Source organism: Vigna umbellata, chromosome 2 (assembly GCF_029865625.1).
Source record: "Vigna umbellata cultivar VRB3 chromosome 2, Vumbellata_1.0, whole genome shotgun sequence".
Taxonomy (NCBI): Eukaryota; Viridiplantae; Streptophyta; class Magnoliopsida; order Fabales; family Fabaceae; genus Vigna; species Vigna umbellata.
Window position 1 is genome coordinate 36,210,716 of NC_142166.1, and position 17,570 is coordinate 36,228,285.

The 17,570-nt window shown below is 34.5% G+C and overlaps 3 protein-coding genes across 3 annotated transcripts; 2 read left to right on the top strand and 1 right to left on the bottom strand.

Moving 5' to 3' along the window:
* Positions 1-2,293: 2,293 nt before the first annotated feature.
* LOC124824953 (60S acidic ribosomal protein family) lies at positions 2,294-3,840 on the top strand. The gene is made up of 3 exons (XM_047297473.2): positions 2,294-2,454; positions 2,539-2,748; positions 3,630-3,840. Exons 1-3 carry the CDS (start codon positions 2,377-2,379, stop codon positions 3,681-3,683), a joined length of 342 nt encoding a protein of 113 aa, XP_047153429.1. The 5' UTR covers positions 2,294-2,376; the 3' UTR covers positions 3,684-3,840.
* A 4,677-nt stretch (positions 3,841-8,517) lies between these two features.
* On the top strand, positions 8,518-11,886 carry LOC148203894 (uncharacterized). The gene is made up of 4 exons (XM_088107962.1): positions 8,518-10,485; positions 10,565-10,788; positions 10,858-11,115; positions 11,186-11,886. Exons 1-4 carry the CDS (start codon positions 8,686-8,688, stop codon positions 11,757-11,759), a joined length of 2,856 nt encoding a protein of 951 aa, XP_087964088.1. The 5' UTR covers positions 8,518-8,685; the 3' UTR covers positions 11,760-11,886.
* Positions 11,887-12,147: 261 nt separating this feature from the next.
* Positions 12,148-12,748, bottom strand: LOC148203895 (uncharacterized). Its single transcript, XM_088106013.1, has 2 exons — positions 12,529-12,748; positions 12,148-12,444 (listed from the first exon to the last, which is right to left on the bottom strand). Exons 1-2 carry the CDS (start codon positions 12,718-12,720, stop codon positions 12,238-12,240), a joined length of 399 nt encoding a protein of 132 aa, XP_087962139.1. The 5' UTR covers positions 12,721-12,748; the 3' UTR covers positions 12,148-12,237.
* Between the last annotated feature and the right edge of the window lie 4,822 nt (positions 12,749-17,570).

The following is a 17,570-nucleotide window of genomic DNA, read 5'->3' on the forward strand; positions in this document are numbered from 1 at the left end:
TCTTTGAATGATACATTTGATGGTTGGCTAGATGAATAGCACTTTGGCTATCACACAATATTTGTACACTATTCTGTTTGAATCCAAGTTCAAAGAGCATTTCCTTTAGCCATAAACCTTCTTTTACCCCTTCAACCAAAGTGTTATATTCTGCTTCTGTGGTGGACAAAGCTACAACAGATTGGAGATTTGCCTTCTAACTCACAACTGTTCCAAACAGAGTAAATACATAACTTGAGAGAGATTTTCTAGTATCAAGACATCCAGCATAGTCAGCATCAACAAAACCTTCAATGATGGATTTAAAATGAGTCTTTCTCTGATATAGAAGACTTGAGTTTAGAGATCCATTCACATATCTGAGAATCACTTCAGAGCTTCCCAGTGAGCATGTGCAGATTTTATTGTTCCCAAGGAGCATTTTTCCACATTCCTTCAAAACAATATTCTCAAAATAATCTTTGATTGAACACATATGATACGTGCAACCGGAATTCATAACCCAACTTTTATGGGAATCATCGGATGAAGCCACCAAAACTCCAGTAGATTCATAGCCAGATTCATAGTCATCTGAAGCCTCTACAACATCAACAATTTCTTTCACCTAAGAGTCTTGGTCATGATTCTCAGGACAATACTTCTTAATATGACCAATTTTCTAACATTTGAAACATCGAACCTGCTTCTTGATTTCTTACTTTGCCTTGCCTGATTTTCCTTCTCTCTTCTTCCACTTTATCCTTGATACTACAAGCCCAGAAGATATTTCTTCCATATTCTTGGAATCTTGAAGTTTCTGAAATTCCTTAGTTCGGATGGAAGTGATGACTTCTTCCAAAGTAATCACTTGATCTTTCTCATACAGTAAGGCATCTCTAAAATGCTCGAAGGTTTTAGGCAAAACATTTAGAAGAATCACAACTTTATCTTCATCTTCAAGTTTTACCCTGATATTCTCAAGATCATCAATGATCTCGTTAAAATCAGAAATCTATATGTTCTTCAATGGATCTCGACTCCATAATCTTGAACGAGTAAAGTTGTTGTTTCAAGCACAATTTATGAGCTAATGATCTCTAGTCATGTATAATGACTTCAATCTTGCACATATGCTTGCTGCACCTTTTTCCTTGGCAACCTCTCTAAGAGCCTTGTCGCCCAACATAAGATAATGGCACTTTTGGCCTTATCAATCATGTTCTTCTTCTCCGCTTGTGATAAGACTAGTGACATACTTGCTCCACCCTTCAATCTTCATCACAACCTTGCTAAATTAAGATAGCTTCCATCTTGATCTTCCATAACCCAAAATCATTTGATTCATTGAACTTCTCAATATCAAATTTTGTTGCCATTGTTTCTTGGTGAATAAAACAATCTTTGTCTTATTTATATCCCCACAGATGGCGCCACTTGTTGGTTCAAACAAGTATAAACAAGATATACAAAATAGAGAGAATAAAGAAAAGCATAATACTATCTATTATTCTGTTAACCACAACAACCACATTCATCATCACATAACAGTAAACATAACAAAAGAAAAATAATCAATCATAACAATTATGAACAGTTTATGCACAAGAAAATAAAAAACTGTAATGACTAGTCAACTGCAACAGTATTGATACTATGTTATTGTTACTTAAAAAACTAGTACCTAAAGTGAGTTCATTTTTTAAAAAAAATTACATCATCAACACAAATTTTGACTTAAAAATTAGGACTACCTTATTTTAGGATCTGACACGGATAGTTAAAGTAAGTGAATTATAGAAAATAAACTAATACCATAACATTATATTATACATGTACTTGTTTATAATTTCAATTTTTTTTAGGTTATTTTCAAAGTTGTTTAAAATAAAAAAAAATTACCAAGTTAAAAATTTGATAATATACTTATTTTTTTATAAATTAATTTTTTTTGTTAATTAAATAATTCCACCATATTCACATATTTAATTTAATTTTACCATTTACTTATCACATTTCAAAGGCGTTTTGGTTGGAAAAAAAAAACAATGCACAAAGTAAATATTCATTGGAAAAGAAAAAATCTAAAGACAAGATTAAAGGTTAACGAAAATAAAAAATAAATGTGAATAGATTAGTTAAAATGTTAATAATCTCACTTAAAAGTTATTAAAAAGTAAAATGTATTTTTATGAAATATGTGATTTTTTAAATTTCTTAAATAAAAAAAGTAGCCAGCCCAAATTAGGTCGAAGGCCCATGTAACAGTAACCAAAACGAAGGGAAACCCTACTTAGACTCTGCCAACATTATATATTCAATTGTCATCCTTGTCAAAACCCTAGTTTTGTATCTCTTATACTTCGCAAGCAGCAGGAGCTTCTAATCGATCCAGCAATGGCTGCTATGGATACCGGTGTTCAGGGCTGCATCTTATCCGTTTTGATTCTCCACGACGAGGAAATCTCAGTCACCGTGAGTTTACTATTTTCTTTTAACCCTTCTTCCATTATAATTCTTCCTCAATCGTAGATCTCAATTTCTGTGTTCCTTTTCTAGGCCGAGAAGATCAACGCTTTGTTGAAGGCTGCCAATGTCTCCGTCGAGTCCTACTGGCCAAGCCTCTTCGCCAAGCTCGCTCAGAATAAGAACATCGAAGACCTTATCTTGAACGCCGGTTCAGGCGGAGGTGCCGCCGTTGCCGTTGCCGCTCCCGCCGCCGGTGGTGCTGGTGCCGGTGCCGCAGCACCCGCCGCTGAGGAAAAGAAGGTAAAATGTCGTGAATATGTTGTTTAACGTGTGTTGCTAGCGAATGGTTAATTGTGTTCCGGTGACGGAACAATGTTGAAAATGGTTTGAGGTTATTGATGTCATAGTGATGTGTAATGTTAGATACAGTTTGAAAAGTCAGCACTCGATTGTATATACCATTGCGAGGCAAACTGAGTGACTTGGTCAAATTGTCTAGGAGAGGAATAATTGCATATTTGTGAATTATATTTTCTAACTTGAAAATTAGCAATTAGAGGCGAATGATATTTTGCTTCATAGAAATAACCGGCAAGCTTCAAACATAAAAAGCAGCTGCGACACGATTAAAAGAGTTGTGTTGTGGGTCATAGTCGGCCTAGTTTTGTTGGGTATTCTCTATTTTATTTTATATTCTTGAGTGGTTCTCGTTGAATTTTGTGTTTGGCCTTGATAGCAGATCCAGTTAGACATTGCATAATTTTTCTGGAACTTGTGATTGGTTTTTCTGTATCTGTGTAAGGGATTTGTTGTAACATCTTATCATTCTTGGGAAAATATGATGAAAGCTAGCCATTATATTGGAATGAGGTTTGATTTTATTTTTGAGGCAATGATAATCAGTGTTTTTCTTGTTTTTCAAAAACTTGTTTTGTACATAATGAATGGTCAAAATATGTAAGGCTCGTTTTGAATTTGCTTTATATAATATTATATTCGGCTATTGAGTTAGTTGGAAAGCTTACATGCATTGCTCGGACATTTCACAGCTCTTGAATTTTTAGTGTTGGCAGTATGCACTGCGGACATTTGATGCCATTTTGTTCTTGTGCCGTGATTATTATTCATCTTGCCCTTGTATTCATTATTTATTCAAGGTTGCTTTCAATTTGTGTTTACAGGAAGAAGTGAAGGAAGAAAGCGACGACGATATGGGATTCGGTTTGTTTGATTAGGTCTTCTTTAGATAGTTTGTAGCCAGTTTTTGAATTTAAAACGTGTTTTGTTCTATAAAATTTTTATTGGAGAGATTCTTGGCCGTGATTTTTAGTGGGTTTTTAATATATCTGTTGCAATTACATTTCTGATCAACCTATTTATTTTCTTGTTCTAGTTTTCGTTATTTATTGCATGTTGAAAGATTTCAGGTGGTTTCTACCGAATAACTGTTATAAAATAAATATCGGTCTAGTTTTTACCCGTGTCGTCTCAATGGAATTATTACTGCTTTGAAATTTAGTCCGCGTTGTTTGATATAAATGTTTAACAAAACCCTATATACGTGAGGGCAATATCCCATTCCAAGAGTCTTTATTGTTGGCCAGATGAATAGAAAGTAATTTTATCAATCGATAGCGAGCACTTCATTTTTTTTCCTCCAATGTTATTCGACATTAATGTGCTTTTCTCAAAATTTTGTAGTTTCAATTTTTACTTTACACCTTATAAGAAAATATGGTATCTATTGGATAAAAGTGTAGTAAGATGACTTTGATAGACTAGTATGATTGAAATAATAAATTATAAGAACAGGCTGATGTAATTTTTAATAAAGTGGGAATGGGATTTGTAAGAACAGGCCTTGTAGTTGTTCAATGGTTGATCAAGACTTGTATCATGTGTATCCTTATATATAAATGGGGCTTCCGTGGGGAGTTTAGTCATCCACTACTTGATGCTTTCAACTACTTCCAATGGACTAATTTTTGGGTGAAATTCAGTTAAGGAAGTTTTCCAAAGTTTGTATTTAGGGAAGTTTTCCAAATGTTTGATTTTTTTTTTCTAAAATGTTCCTGAAACCAAAGTCGGGGTAAAGCTTTTTGTAAAACTAAAATTGAAAATGGGACAAAGCTTTCAGGTTTCAGTATTCCATAAAACAATTGAAATTATTGTCTCGTTTCTTAACCTGTAATTTATAATGAAATGTTTCTAACGAATAATCTATAATTGTTAATTATCAATTTTGAGTTGTATATTTTAAATTTTTTATTCTTAATTTCCTCCCTTCATGCTTAGAGGATATATAATTGGATTTTTTTAATATATCTTTCATAACATTAACATTGTTCACGAGTGATGATGATAAAGAAAACAAAACATTGTTCAGGAGTGGCTTGCAGTTTCTTTCTAAAGGGATATATACCGTGGATTAACATTGTATGTTTACTTTAAAATGAATACTTATTTTAACGAAGCAAATTTAAGTTTAAGTGAATGTTGTATATTTATGCTGCTAATTTGGCGAGTCTTCATAGAGAAATCTGATTAATGAATTACGTCTATTTTCAGTTATAAGATTTTTAATAAATGCCTCGTCTAATTCATTACCAATCCAATTTTATATAAGCTCTTGATGATTTAAAAAACAGTTTATTTATATATTTTTACTCTTTAATTTTCATCATTTAATAACTAATTTTTAATATTTTTGTTGTACCAATCATAGTTAGCATAAATATACTACTAAGTATATGTACGATGAATTTAAAACCTTTCAGTCATATCAAAAAAATAAGGTAAGTTAGCCAAACTATAATGTATCATCTAAAATATAAATCAGCACATTAAATATATCTTAATAAAAAATAAATATCTAACATAACACAAAACATGTTTGTATTAATACCAAATAAGACAATCCCAAACTAATTTAGTCTTGTAAGCTTTTTTAAAACATAGACATTTGATTTTATTTTTGAAAAACAAGATTTTGCACCTTTCATACTTTTCTCCTCCTACACAAAACAATACATGAATTATGACCAATGTCCTCTCTATTAGTATGACAAGATAAATTTCTTATACTTACCAAGTTCGATTATTTTTCATATTGAATCTTTAGATGGTAGAAACCTCCTTTAACTCTTCCGAGTGGATATATTTATTTTTGTGAGTTGGATTCTAGTATAATCAAGATAATATCATTAAATCACCATTTAATATACTCTAAACTTAACTTACTATATCACCTCCTCACTATAAGCTACCATACTCTCATTATCCACACAATTCATACATCACATACCTCATGTCAAACATTTATTTAAATAAGTATAAGTTCAAAAATATTTTAACTTTAATTTTCACACATTAAAACAATTAATCTCACTTAGTGCCTTCATTTTCCCACCTAACGAACTACCTTTGGAGCTGAGCTCGCTTAATGGGTAACATGTCTCCCCTAACAAAATCATACTATTAGAGCTCTTTGGAATTTTTAAAAATATTTTCACTTAGCAAAGATAATGACTCATTTAGGGGGTGAGTATTGAAACAATTTTTTTTAAAATTTGCCTTGTGAAACTCAAGCCCTCCCAAAAACCACACTCATCTTAAACTCACCAGACTTTTACAAAAGTTTTTCGTTTAGCGAGGGTCTCTCATATCCAACAAATAAGGTCATTGGGAGTTTGTTTCACATACTCATTCAGTGAGTTTAATTTGACCCAACGAGTAACACCACTCTTTCTCTTTGGAATTTTCAAAACCATTTCATCTGGCAAATAAAATACTCCCGTAGCTAGTCTGCATAATTATTTAGAGACAAATATATATGAGATCACCAAGTGAACCATTTGGGTAATTTTACTCATTTCTCATGTTAAAACACTTACATTCTGGTTAAAAAAAGGTCTTAGAGGGAGTCACTTGATCAAACTGATACATCAATTTTCAAATCACAAATCAATCCACATAATAAATCTCAATGCAAAACAATTACTTGACATTCAACATTTCTAAAAATCTTAATAAAACAAATGAGTTTTCATAACTATCCTACTCTCATTCAAATAATGAATTATAGTCCCAAAACAACAATTAAACAATTCAAATATAATTATAATTTACTATCTTTCCTTACCTTGTTATCGACTTTCTAGACTACAAGTGCTCCACAAAATTCAATGTTCACAGGTAATTCTAACTAGATAAAAAAAAACTCAGATAAATTATTTAAATATACTTCATAATCACAAAAAATAAAGATTCACTTTGAGCTACCTAAAGTCACACAATCCTTCAAGACATTACATGTATAAAACCAAAGATTGACCAAAGAAAAAGAAAACAAAATGTAAACTTACTCTAATAAGATGATTATGTTATCCTTTATATCAAAAGTCATAAGATTAACTTTGATCTTCAAATAAATAAAGGATGAAATCAGAAATATAGAAAGAATACATAAAAAGAATATACAATAAATAAATGTTTTGGAAAGATACTAGTTTTTATTAAATGAAACTAGATTAAAAAAATATTTATAACTTAACCTTCTAATAATAAAATAATTGAATGTTATATATGAAATCATTACTGCTCTTAAATTATTTTTTCAATTCTCGCCGAAAGAATTTATATACATTGAAAAAGAAAAAAATGAACAATATTTATTTTAAATTAAACAATAAAGTACTCCTTTAAATATTTGAACAAATCTTAATTTTTTTATTGATGTTAATATTATTTTAACGTTTTTTATTTTAAATTTTTGATATGTTAAAAAGAACTACTTTTCGTGATGTACTTGTTTATTTTGGTATGTAGGTAATATAGAAGAAACTAATTTAAGAAAGTACAAAGATGACACATGAATTAATGGTAAAACAAAAATATTATATATCTTCTTAGAAGTTTCTAGAAGTTTCATCACTTATATTATGTTTTCATCTATTCACTGTTCAAGTAGATGCATTTGAGATTATTTTGCATGAGTGAGTAATTTTTGTTCATGCATTGTGCTATACTAAAACGCCTTTCACTTGTTTTTTAAGTGTGGATGACACATTTAGACCTATGTGGTGGTGCCCTCTTCTCGTCGAGGATCTATTCTCGAACTATTTCTAGAGAAAGTAAAATAAATTTTTATCCATCTACATTCACAAAGAATCAATTCTTATCATTTGCGGAACGAGAATCGATTCTCTTATTTATGATTTTAGATAGGATTGGTTATCTACTCCTCACATTTGTTCAAGAATCAATTTTTGTGATTTTTTTTGTTTTAAAATCGATTTCAAAAACTTTTTTTTCAAAACTTTTTACTTTGGCATCTTTATTTCTTAAAATAAACAAGATCATATTTATGTAATGTTTCAATAGTTATGTTCTCATATACAATAAAGAAAACCGTGGAACCACTTTTCTTTTGGAATTTTGTTGCCACTATCGTATGACATTAAACTTGATTCATGAATTCAAGCATTATATTATGGAATTCGTTGTATAATTTATTAAGTTTCTCAAATTCATTATCATATGTCATGATGTTCATATTGATTCCTTTATTTTAAAACTATTCAATAACTCAATTTTTTTTTCTTATTTTAACAAAGCTGACTAGGATCGATGTAGATAACTCACCAAAATGAAACTTAATAAAAAAAAGGTTTAATACCTCTTTTGGTCCCTAGAAAGGGGGCCAAAGTTCAATGTGGTCCCACCTTTTTTTAGAAGTTCAATGTGATCCCACCTTTTGTAAAAAGTGTGCAATCAAGTCCTTTTTGCAAACGGCGTGAAGTTTTTAACGGAGCAGCTGACAGGGTGGACTGAGTATCATTACGTGGCTTTGTGTGGGTAAGACGTGGCAAAGAGAGGGTGATACGTGGCTGTGAGAGGGTCAATTTGGTAATATTAGTGAGGTTAGGAAATCAGAAATTAGGGTTCAGGAGTTTTAGAGAAATTGCTAATTTGTGATTGATCATCGTGGACGAAGTGCACATTCAGGATCTCAAGCGCGAATTGGAGACCACAAATCTGAAGCTCAAATTGGAAACCGCAAATCAGGTTAGGGTTTATGATATGTATTTGTTGTATATGTTATCACTGTTGTCGCTTTATAGGGGGATTAAGTAGGGGTGAAAAGTTGTCTTGTTTTGATGGTTCATAGTGGTCCCATAGATATTAGTTTAACTTAAATTAGTGGTCCCCGTTTGCATTTGCAGGGTTGGGGTAGGGATGGGTGATGACATGTTTCAGGTTGTGGTCCATCACGGTGGGACCTTGATCAAAGAAGTCCCCTTTAAGTATATGGGTGGGGAGATAGTTTATTGGGACGTAGATCCCGATAAATGGTGTTATTTTGGAGTATTAGGTTCACTTAAAGATCTGGGTTACATGGAAGTAAAAGAATTATATTACAATATCCAACATGTTTTACATAAGCTTGATGATGATAAAGGAGCCATGAACATGATGAAGGTGGCTAATTATTTGGGGAAAGTGAACCTGTATGTTGTGCATGGGGTGGACGAACCAGCTATTGTAGAAAATGATGACAATGAGATTTTGTACGTATGTGAAGGTCCAGCAGACAGTGGTGAGGGTAGTGACGTTGGAGGAGAAGCACATGTTGAGGGTGACAATGAGGATGGTGAGAATGAAAATGTCTGGGAGGAAGACAAGGAGGATGCAGAAGATGTTGAGGTTGAGAATGAGGGATTAGTGGAAGTGCACATTGAGGATGGAAGGGAGGATGGAAGGGAGGTTGAAAGTGAAGAAGAATTGGAAGTGGACATTGAGGAGGGAGGGGAGGTTCGTACTGAACAAGAGGTGGAAGTTGACATTGAGGATGGAGGGGAGGTTCCTACTGAACAAGAAGTGGAAGTTGACATTGAGGATGGAGGGGAGGTTCATACTGCACAAGAATTGGAAGCAGACATTGAGGATGGAGGGGAGGTTCATAGTGAACAAGAATTGGAAGAAAACATTGAGGATGGAGGGGACAGTGATGATGAACCTGGAATGGATGATCTCAGTGGTGATGAGTATGTGGATGCAGACAATGATGAAGAAACCCAACAACAATGCAGGGGTTTGTCAGATGATGATTGGGAGTCTGATATGCTTGTAACTCCTGAAAACAGTTCAAGTGAGGAGGATTACAACGAGGATAGATTATGTATGGGTGGTTTCTCAAAATATACAAAACAGAAGTCCATGGCAGATTACAAGTGGGAAGTGGGCACCATTTTCAGTGGGAAGGAAGAGTTTAAGGATGCTATTAGAAGGTATGCTGTTCATGCTGGGAGGGATCTAAAATTTGTGAAGAATGATAAGCGTAGGGTGAGGGTGCGCTGCATGGGTGGCCAAGGGAAGTGCCCATGGGTAGCTTACTGTGGGTACTTGCCATCACGCAAAATTTGGCAATTAAGGAAGATAATTGATACTCACGGTTGTAGTAGGCAACTTAACATCAAACTAATGAATGCTCAGTGGTTGAGTGAAGAAATAGATAGGTCTTTAGTTGACAATCCTAACTTAAAGGTGAATGATATTCGTACTAAAGCATTAAGAAAATGGAATACAAATGTGTCAATATCCAAGGCACGAAGGGCAAAGTTAATTGCCACAAGACAGCTTGAAGGAGATTTCAAAGAACAGTATAAAAGGATATACGACTATGGACATGAGTTGTTGAGGTGTAACCCAGGTTCAACAGTGCAGATTAAAGTTGACTCGCATAATGGTGATACAATCTTCCAAAGAATGTATGTTTGTCTGAAAGCTTGTAAAGACAGCTTCAAAAGTTGTAGGCCCATAATATGTTTAGACGGATGTTTTTTGAAAGGTTATTACAAGGGAGAGCTTCTCACTGCTGTTGGTAGGGACCCAAACGATCAAATGCTACCACTTGCCTATGCAGTAGTAGAAGTGGAGAACAAAGACAGCTGGACATGGTTCTTGCAATTATTAATTGAAGACCTCGGTGGTAGTGAAGTATGTGGGGGGTGCACGTGGATGTCAGACCAGCAGAAGGTAAATATACACCTTATATTCAATTTTAGTTAATGCTTTGTTAAAGGATCTTGTTTTATGACTAAAATTATTTGTGCAGGGGTTGGTCCCAGCTATCCAAGAGCTTCTTCCTGGGGCAGAACAAAGATTCTGTATGAGGCACCTGTATGCAAACTTTAGAAAAAGGTTTGGTGGTCAAATTTTAAAAAACCTGATGTGGACAGCTGCCACAAGCACATATCCACAGGCTTGGGAGAGAGAGATGCTGAAAATTAAAGAAGTCAATATTGAAGCATATAAATACCTCATAGCCATTCCCCCGAGGTAACCCATTAGCCATTACATACAATTTACTGTCCCTGATGCATTGTAACCCATTTGAGTGTGCAACAGGTTTTGGTCAAGATCTCGCTTCACAGGTCAAGCAATGACTGATACACTAGATAACAACATCAGTGAAGCTTTCAACAGTGTTCTTATTCATTCAAGAGGAAAACCTATTATAACCATGATGGAGGATATCAGAGTTTATCTCATGAAAAGGTGGGCCACCAATAGAACCAAGGTGGCATCTATGGAGTTCACAATATGCCCAAAGATAAAGAAGAGACTTGAGAAGGAATGTAATCTGTCAAGATATTGGGTGCCAAGGTAATATAACTCCATTTATTTTATATACAAGTTATTTATCTACATTGTTGATGTGCTTCATTTGTTTCAGCTGGTCTGCACGAAAGATTTTTGAGGTTAGGCATACTTCTTCAGTTGGGAACAAGTTCACACTGGACCTGGACACAAAGGAGTGTAGCTGCAGAAAGTGGATGATTAGTGCCATTCCATGCTGTCATGCAATTGCAGCAATGAACTTCTCCAACGTTGATCCACAGACTTTTGTCCCCAATGTGTTCACAAGATCCACCTATGAAGAGGTCTATGCGTCCATCATTTTTCCACTCAATGGCCACCTACTATGGGAAAAGACAAATTTCAATGATGTACTACCACCACTGATCAGGAAGATGCCTGGGAGGCCAAAGAAAAAAAGGAGGTTGGAAGCATGGGAGCTAACTAAAGATCAGACTCAAATGCGTGTTGGTGGCCATAAGAAAAAATGTAGTCTTTGTCGTAACATGGGGCACAACAAGAGTAACTGCCCTTTAAATCCCCAGCCAGTAGAAACAACACAACCATCACAGCCACCTCCAAGTTCACCAACCCCTGAACCATCACAGCCACCTCCAAGTCCCCAATCACCCCGGCCAACAAAATGCAAAGTTAGAAGAAAACGTACTTAGATGCAAAGTCAGAAGAATTGTTATTAGATATTTAAATTTTGTGGTGCTGTAATATGTACTATTTCTTACATGGTGGTGTAATACATACTTAACGTACTTACTGAACTGATTTTCTGTATTTCTTTTATGTGTCGTAATGAATGAAACTGCTTTTATGTATTTGTTTTATGTACTTGTTTTATGTATTTGTTTTATGTATTTGTTTTATGTATTTGTTTTATGTGCCAATATTCAGCATCATATGCATTATTTGGTGACCTTGGTGAACAGTTTTAAAGCAAATGGGGGACTCATTTCAACATTTTTAAAACATCAGGGGACTGATTTCAACATTGTTAAAACATCAGGGGGACTGATTTCAACATTGTTAAAACATCAGGGGGACTGATTTCAACATTAATCACTAAAATTTACTCATTAAAATAGTCAATACGTAATACATTGAATTGCATAATTCATCTTACACCTTACAATCTAACTAAATGAACCTAGACAGAACCTGAACAAGGCACACCACAATACACACACACAAAGCTACAACTAAGATCTTCATCATTTTCTGCAAGTCCTGCACTGATTTTTCCAGCTGACTTATCCTCCTCACCATTGTGCAATCTTTTTCATCAACTTTCTCTTCAACACACCACTTGAAAAAGTTACACGAGCTGCCAATTGCAGATCCACCCTGTTATTCACCAAGTTATGGATTCTATCAACAAATGCATCATCAATTCAAAAAAACTTTAACTCAAACGGGTATAATTCAAACCTTGTAACGTGGACAACCCCAGAAATTTCTCCCAGCATTCTTCGTAGTTCTCGCCACTTTGGTTACAGCAACATCACCACAGTAACAAGTAGGGATTATCCCACCTCCTCTCACACCACAACCATGGGACCACCCAGAAGATCCTTTGCCCCAACTTCTCGAACACGATGAACACCCTTCAGAAGAAGCCATTCGTATCCCAAATTAGCAATTTCTCTAAAACTCCTGAAACCCTAACTTTTGATTTCCTAACCTCACTAATATTACCAAATTTACCCCCTCACAGCCACGTATCACCCTCTCTTTGCCACGTCTTACCCACACAAAGCCACGTAATGATACTCAGTCCACCCTGTCAGCTGCTCCGTTAAAAACTTCACGCCGTTTGCAAAAAGGACTTGATTGCACACTTTTTACAAAAGGTGGGATCACATTGAACTTCTAAAAAAAGGTGGGACCACATTGAACTTTGGCCCCCTTTCTAGGGACCAAAAGAGGTATTAAACCTAAAAAAAACTACAATACAGACACTAACAAGCCAAGGATACCTAACTTTATAATAAATTTATATTTTGATGTCTTGAAAAAAACAGACCAATTATTTTCATTCTTAAATCCTACTATTTTTTTTCACTGAAATTTCAATGGTAAAAAATTCTCAATCAATTTATTTTAATTAAAATTAAAAATGTTCATATTCATTGGAGAATTATCATATTCGTTAGTAATTAGTAATAAGTAATATGTCTTCACATTAGAAAAAAAATTTCAAATTGTTTACTAATGTAAAAACTTTGTTGAGTGGATAGTCCTAATAGCAGAATGTCTGAATAGTTTATTAATTTGTTTAACTTTGAATTTGATTGACGCCATTGTATATATACAAATAATGAAACTTTTTTTTATACCGAATATCCTGTTATTTTTCTAAAACAGTGCAATTTTAAACATTTAATTACTATTTTTAATAAATTTGCAAAAATGGGTCTGATAAACAAAATAGTTTAAATGTGTTTGACCAAGTCATTTTTACATATTACATATTGAGGGTTACTCCCTCCACCACCACGTCTTGCTTCCTACACCTCTACATTCCCATTTTACCCTGCATATCACAGATATGGGAGATCCGTTTGGACTTCAACGAATGTGAAGATTCATTTGGGCTTCATCTTGACATTCGTCTACCCCCGACCACATCATTATCGTTGCCATGTCCCTCAATGCAAACTACCTCCGCGGCACCATGGCAGCGGTCCTCTCCATGCTCCAGCATTCAACCTGCCAGAAAAATCTTTCCTTCCACTTTCTCTCTGCAAACGATGACGCTCGTGAACTCTTCTCCAGCATCAAGTCCACCTTCCCCTATCTAAACATGAAGATTTACCGCTTCGATAGCAGCAGGTCCGCGACAAGATTTACAGGTCCTAGGATCCCCGATAGAGCACTGCTTGATCAAAAGAAAACAAGCCCTTATTTTGGAGGATCAACCTGTAATATGTATTGTTGAAAGTTGCTGAAGAAGGATCCATAGTGGTGCCTGCATTTTTTGCCTGATTTTTTAGCGGACAAATTGATTTCAGTTTTGCTGCAAATTGATTTTCAACATCATGTGTAACATTAAAGCTGTGAAGTCTGCTCTTGAAAGATCTGATGCATGATGTTGAAGCCCACGGATCTCAAGTCCAAACGGATCTTTGAACAAAAAAAGTGGGGGTGTAGGATTTTTGTAAATATAAGGAATAATTTTGGAATTTTTAAAAAATGTGGAGGTATAAGGAGAAATTTGAGGTGGTAGAGGGAGTAACTCTCTTACATCTTTTAGGCATGTCCCGACATATGTTGAAAATAGGTCAATATCAATATGACTAAAAAAATATTCCAAATCTCAAAAAATTAAAATAAAACATGTATTTTTAAAATAAATTTGAAGAAGTAAAATTAATTTAAAATTTTACATGTAGATATATAAATTCTAAAACATATATATTTTAACAAAATGTTATTACTTTCAATTTTAAGAATTATAATTTCTTTTCATAAAAAACGAGTTATGCTCTAGTACATTTTTTTCATATCGATTTATCTTGTTCAATAAAATAAAAGAAGCGGATATTTAGAATTTAAAACATAATAATAATTGTTTTTATCCAATCCAATATACATATTAAAGGAGATGCAATTCAAGTTTTTTAAGTCTTTTTATTAAGAAACAGTTTAATCTACGTTACTTTTGTTAGAACTTAGAGAATGAAGTATTAGAATAGATAACTGTATTAAAATAATGAGACTGAGTATTTTATTATAAAATAATTTTATAATATATATAGAAATTTTTAAAACTCGGTTCATTATCTAAATATATATCATCTCTCTAAAATACTGTTTCCTTTCCTTTCTCTGCCTTCTCTCTAACTTTTCTTACAATTGGAGTCTCTGATTGACGATCAGGAAGTGCCTAGACAATCCTAGCATCAAGGGCAACAATCTAGACTGATCAATTTCTTATTCTGGGTCGGTAAGTCGTTTTCCCCTTTTTCCCGTACATTCTTGAACCTTGATCATGCAAGTGTTTCTATTGCATGTGTATAACAGTTTCTCTCTTCAATTCTCAGCTCAATTTAAGTTCTAAGAGTTGTTTTCTATCACCAATCGGTGAATTGTAGGTTTATGTTAAGTTTCCTTGTGGTGCAAGTTTCAGTTGGGGTTCTATGACCTGTGTAGAGCTTGAGTGAGGTAAGGGAAGCTGGATTTTCTTTATATTTATTGAATGATTTTCTGGCATGTGTGAAGTTTATATAAGTATTAGGAGGATTGGGCTGAAACTTATTATGTTAGAATTCATGTATGCAATGTGGTTGTTTTGAATGTGCATGTTTGAACTGTGAAAATGTACTAAATTGGATGATATTTGGACTGTTTTAGATGCATGAGAAGTGTTAAATCTGTGTTAGTAGTGAATGGTTATGAATCAAAATAAGTGGTCTTAGTTTAAAGCTAATTTAAAGGAAGTGGGGTAGTGAAAATGAAAAATTGGAGATGAGGGCTCAATTGGTCTGTTAGGACAGTTTGAGTAAGTCAAATGTGACTTGTTTGAGTCATCAAAATGGTCAAAAACATCTTCAAAGTGGCATATTGTGATTTGGGTTCCTAAGTTGATAAATTTGATGTTCTAAAGTAGGAATTGATCCATAAACACTTTAGATTGATGTTTTAGGAAGGTTTAGAATCACTTAGTCAAGTCTAATTAGGTATATAACACAATCTAGAAGTGTTATAATTTGGGAAAAATAGATAGAATTGGTAATTGGGGGCTGAGTTGCATAATTCTGCAGATTTTCGTTATGCAGATTATGCAGACTCGCTGAGCGAATAGATTCGCACAGTGAGTCACCCTGACGAGATGCTCTTTGCCAGGGCATTAGCACAGCGAACTAGTGCGTTGTTCGAATGACTTGAGAGGTTTGCTCTCTGCCTGGGCATTAGCGCAGCGAGTTGGTGCGTTGTGCGAATGGTTGGAGAGGGTTGCTCTATGCCTAGTGATTCACATAGCGAATCTGGACGCTGAGCGACTGATGTTGGTTTGGGATTAATGCCAAGTTTATTCGAATAACGAAAAGGGGCGCACAACGAGTGTTTGGGGAGTTTGGTCTCTGTATGGGCTTTCGCATAACGATCTGGCGGCGCTATGCGAGGGGTTGAGGTCTGGTACCTCTACGAGTTAATTCGCACAACGAGATAGGTCGCTATGCGAGAAACTCCTGGTTTCGCCCTACGAATAGGGTACGCTGAGCGAAAGGTTTAAGTTAGTCTACTCTTTATTTCTTTGTCTTGAGTTGAATTAAGTTAAGTGTTGCATGTATTGTGAAGTGTGTTTGAAGGTGTATGATAATATATAATTAAGTATTATTATGAGTGAATTTACAAGTAAAAGGATGTGACTCAAAGTGGTGAATGTAAGCTTTAGTGTAGAATCTCTTGGTGAGATACCAGGTTGTTTAGAATGAATGCAGGAGCTCAGTCTTGGGGGTTATCTTAAAACTCCAATGGTCTTTCATTCTCAAGTAGAGATGATTGAACCATGTCGTGAGGAGTAGTAAGAGGTCTTAGTCTTGGGGGCTTCTAGTATGCCTCAAGGCCCGTAACAGACTAACCTCGTGAGTGTGGTAGGGTGAAACCCATTGACAATGACTTTGCAAAGCAGTAGAGGCCACCACGAGTGCATGACCCACCATAGCTCGACAATCATTCTAAGTCCGGACAAGTCAAGTCTAGAACATAACATGCTAGGATGTTTGATTTAGTTATTTTGCTTGATTTATCTTGTGTATGTTATGTGCTATTAAACTGTATGTTTTCTTGTATATCTAGCTTACCCTTCTGCTTGTGTTTGTATTTTGTATGTGTGGTTCTTTTGCAATGATCATCCGATGGATGCACTAGTTCAAAAATAACGTATAATGTTACGCGTCCAACGTCCAATCACTGAATAGCTAACGTTAAAAATGAGCGGTGACATTTTTGTAAATAAATGCAATTATTAAACATAGTTTAGAATTGTAATTCGACGTAAAAGGATATAAAACGTCGAATGCCCTTTAAATTCGACGTCAAAAGGTTAGTGAATTCAATAAAAATTTGAGCGGGAGATTGAAAATTCATTCACTTTATCTTAGCGCGCGATACCTTCTTCTTTTCTCAAACTTTTCTCGAACGAAGTTTGACAAGCATCACATGTAATCTTTCTTTCATTTGATACAAATGCATGTTAATTAATTACTTTATGTATGATTTTTGTTTGTTTTAACCGATTATTTTCGTGCTCTTCTCCTTCAAAGGCGCATTCTGCTTTCTCTCTCACTGGTGACGAAACTTTATTCCGATGAACCCACCTTTTGAAGGTTAGTTTTCGTTTTCGTTTTGCAGAACTTATGTGTTGAACTTGTTTGTTGTTGTTTGATTGAACTTGTTTGTTGTTGGTTATTATTGTTTGTTGTTGATACTACACTACACGTTCACGTTCATAATTCATGCTTTATAAA

What these genes read in the sequence shown, in the direction of transcription:
- LOC124824953 (XM_047297473.2), top strand. Translation starts at nt 2,377, where the DNA reads ATGGCTGCTATGGATACCGGTGTTCAGGGCTGCATCTTATCCGTTTTG. An exon ending in ACGAGGAAATCTCAGTCACC is followed by an intron (nt 2,455 to 2,538) that starts GTGAGTTTACTA and finishes TTCCTTTTCTAG; the next exon opens with GCCGAGAAGATCAACGCTTT. An exon ending in CCGCCGCTGAGGAAAAGAAG is followed by an intron (nt 2,749 to 3,629) that starts GTAAAATGTCGT and finishes TTGTGTTTACAG; the next exon opens with GAAGAAGTGAAGGAAGAAAG.
- LOC148203894 (XM_088107962.1), top strand. Translation starts at nt 8,686, where the DNA reads ATGGGTGATGACATGTTTCAGGTTGTGGTCCATCACGGTGGGACCTTG. An exon ending in CTCATAGCCATTCCCCCGAG is followed by an intron (nt 10,789 to 10,857) that starts GTAACCCATTAG and finishes AGTGTGCAACAG; the next exon opens with GTTTTGGTCAAGATCTCGCT. An exon ending in TCAAGATATTGGGTGCCAAG is followed by an intron (nt 11,116 to 11,185) that starts GTAATATAACTC and finishes CATTTGTTTCAG; the next exon opens with CTGGTCTGCACGAAAGATTT.
- LOC148203895 (XM_088106013.1), bottom strand. Translation starts at nt 12,720, where the DNA reads ATGGCTTCTTCTGAAGGGTGTTCATCGTGTTCGAGAAGTTGGGGCAAA. An exon ending in GGGGTTGTCCACGTTACAAG is followed by an intron (nt 12,445 to 12,528) that starts GTTTGAATTATA and finishes GGTGAATAACAG; the next exon opens with GGTGGATCTGCAATTGGCAG.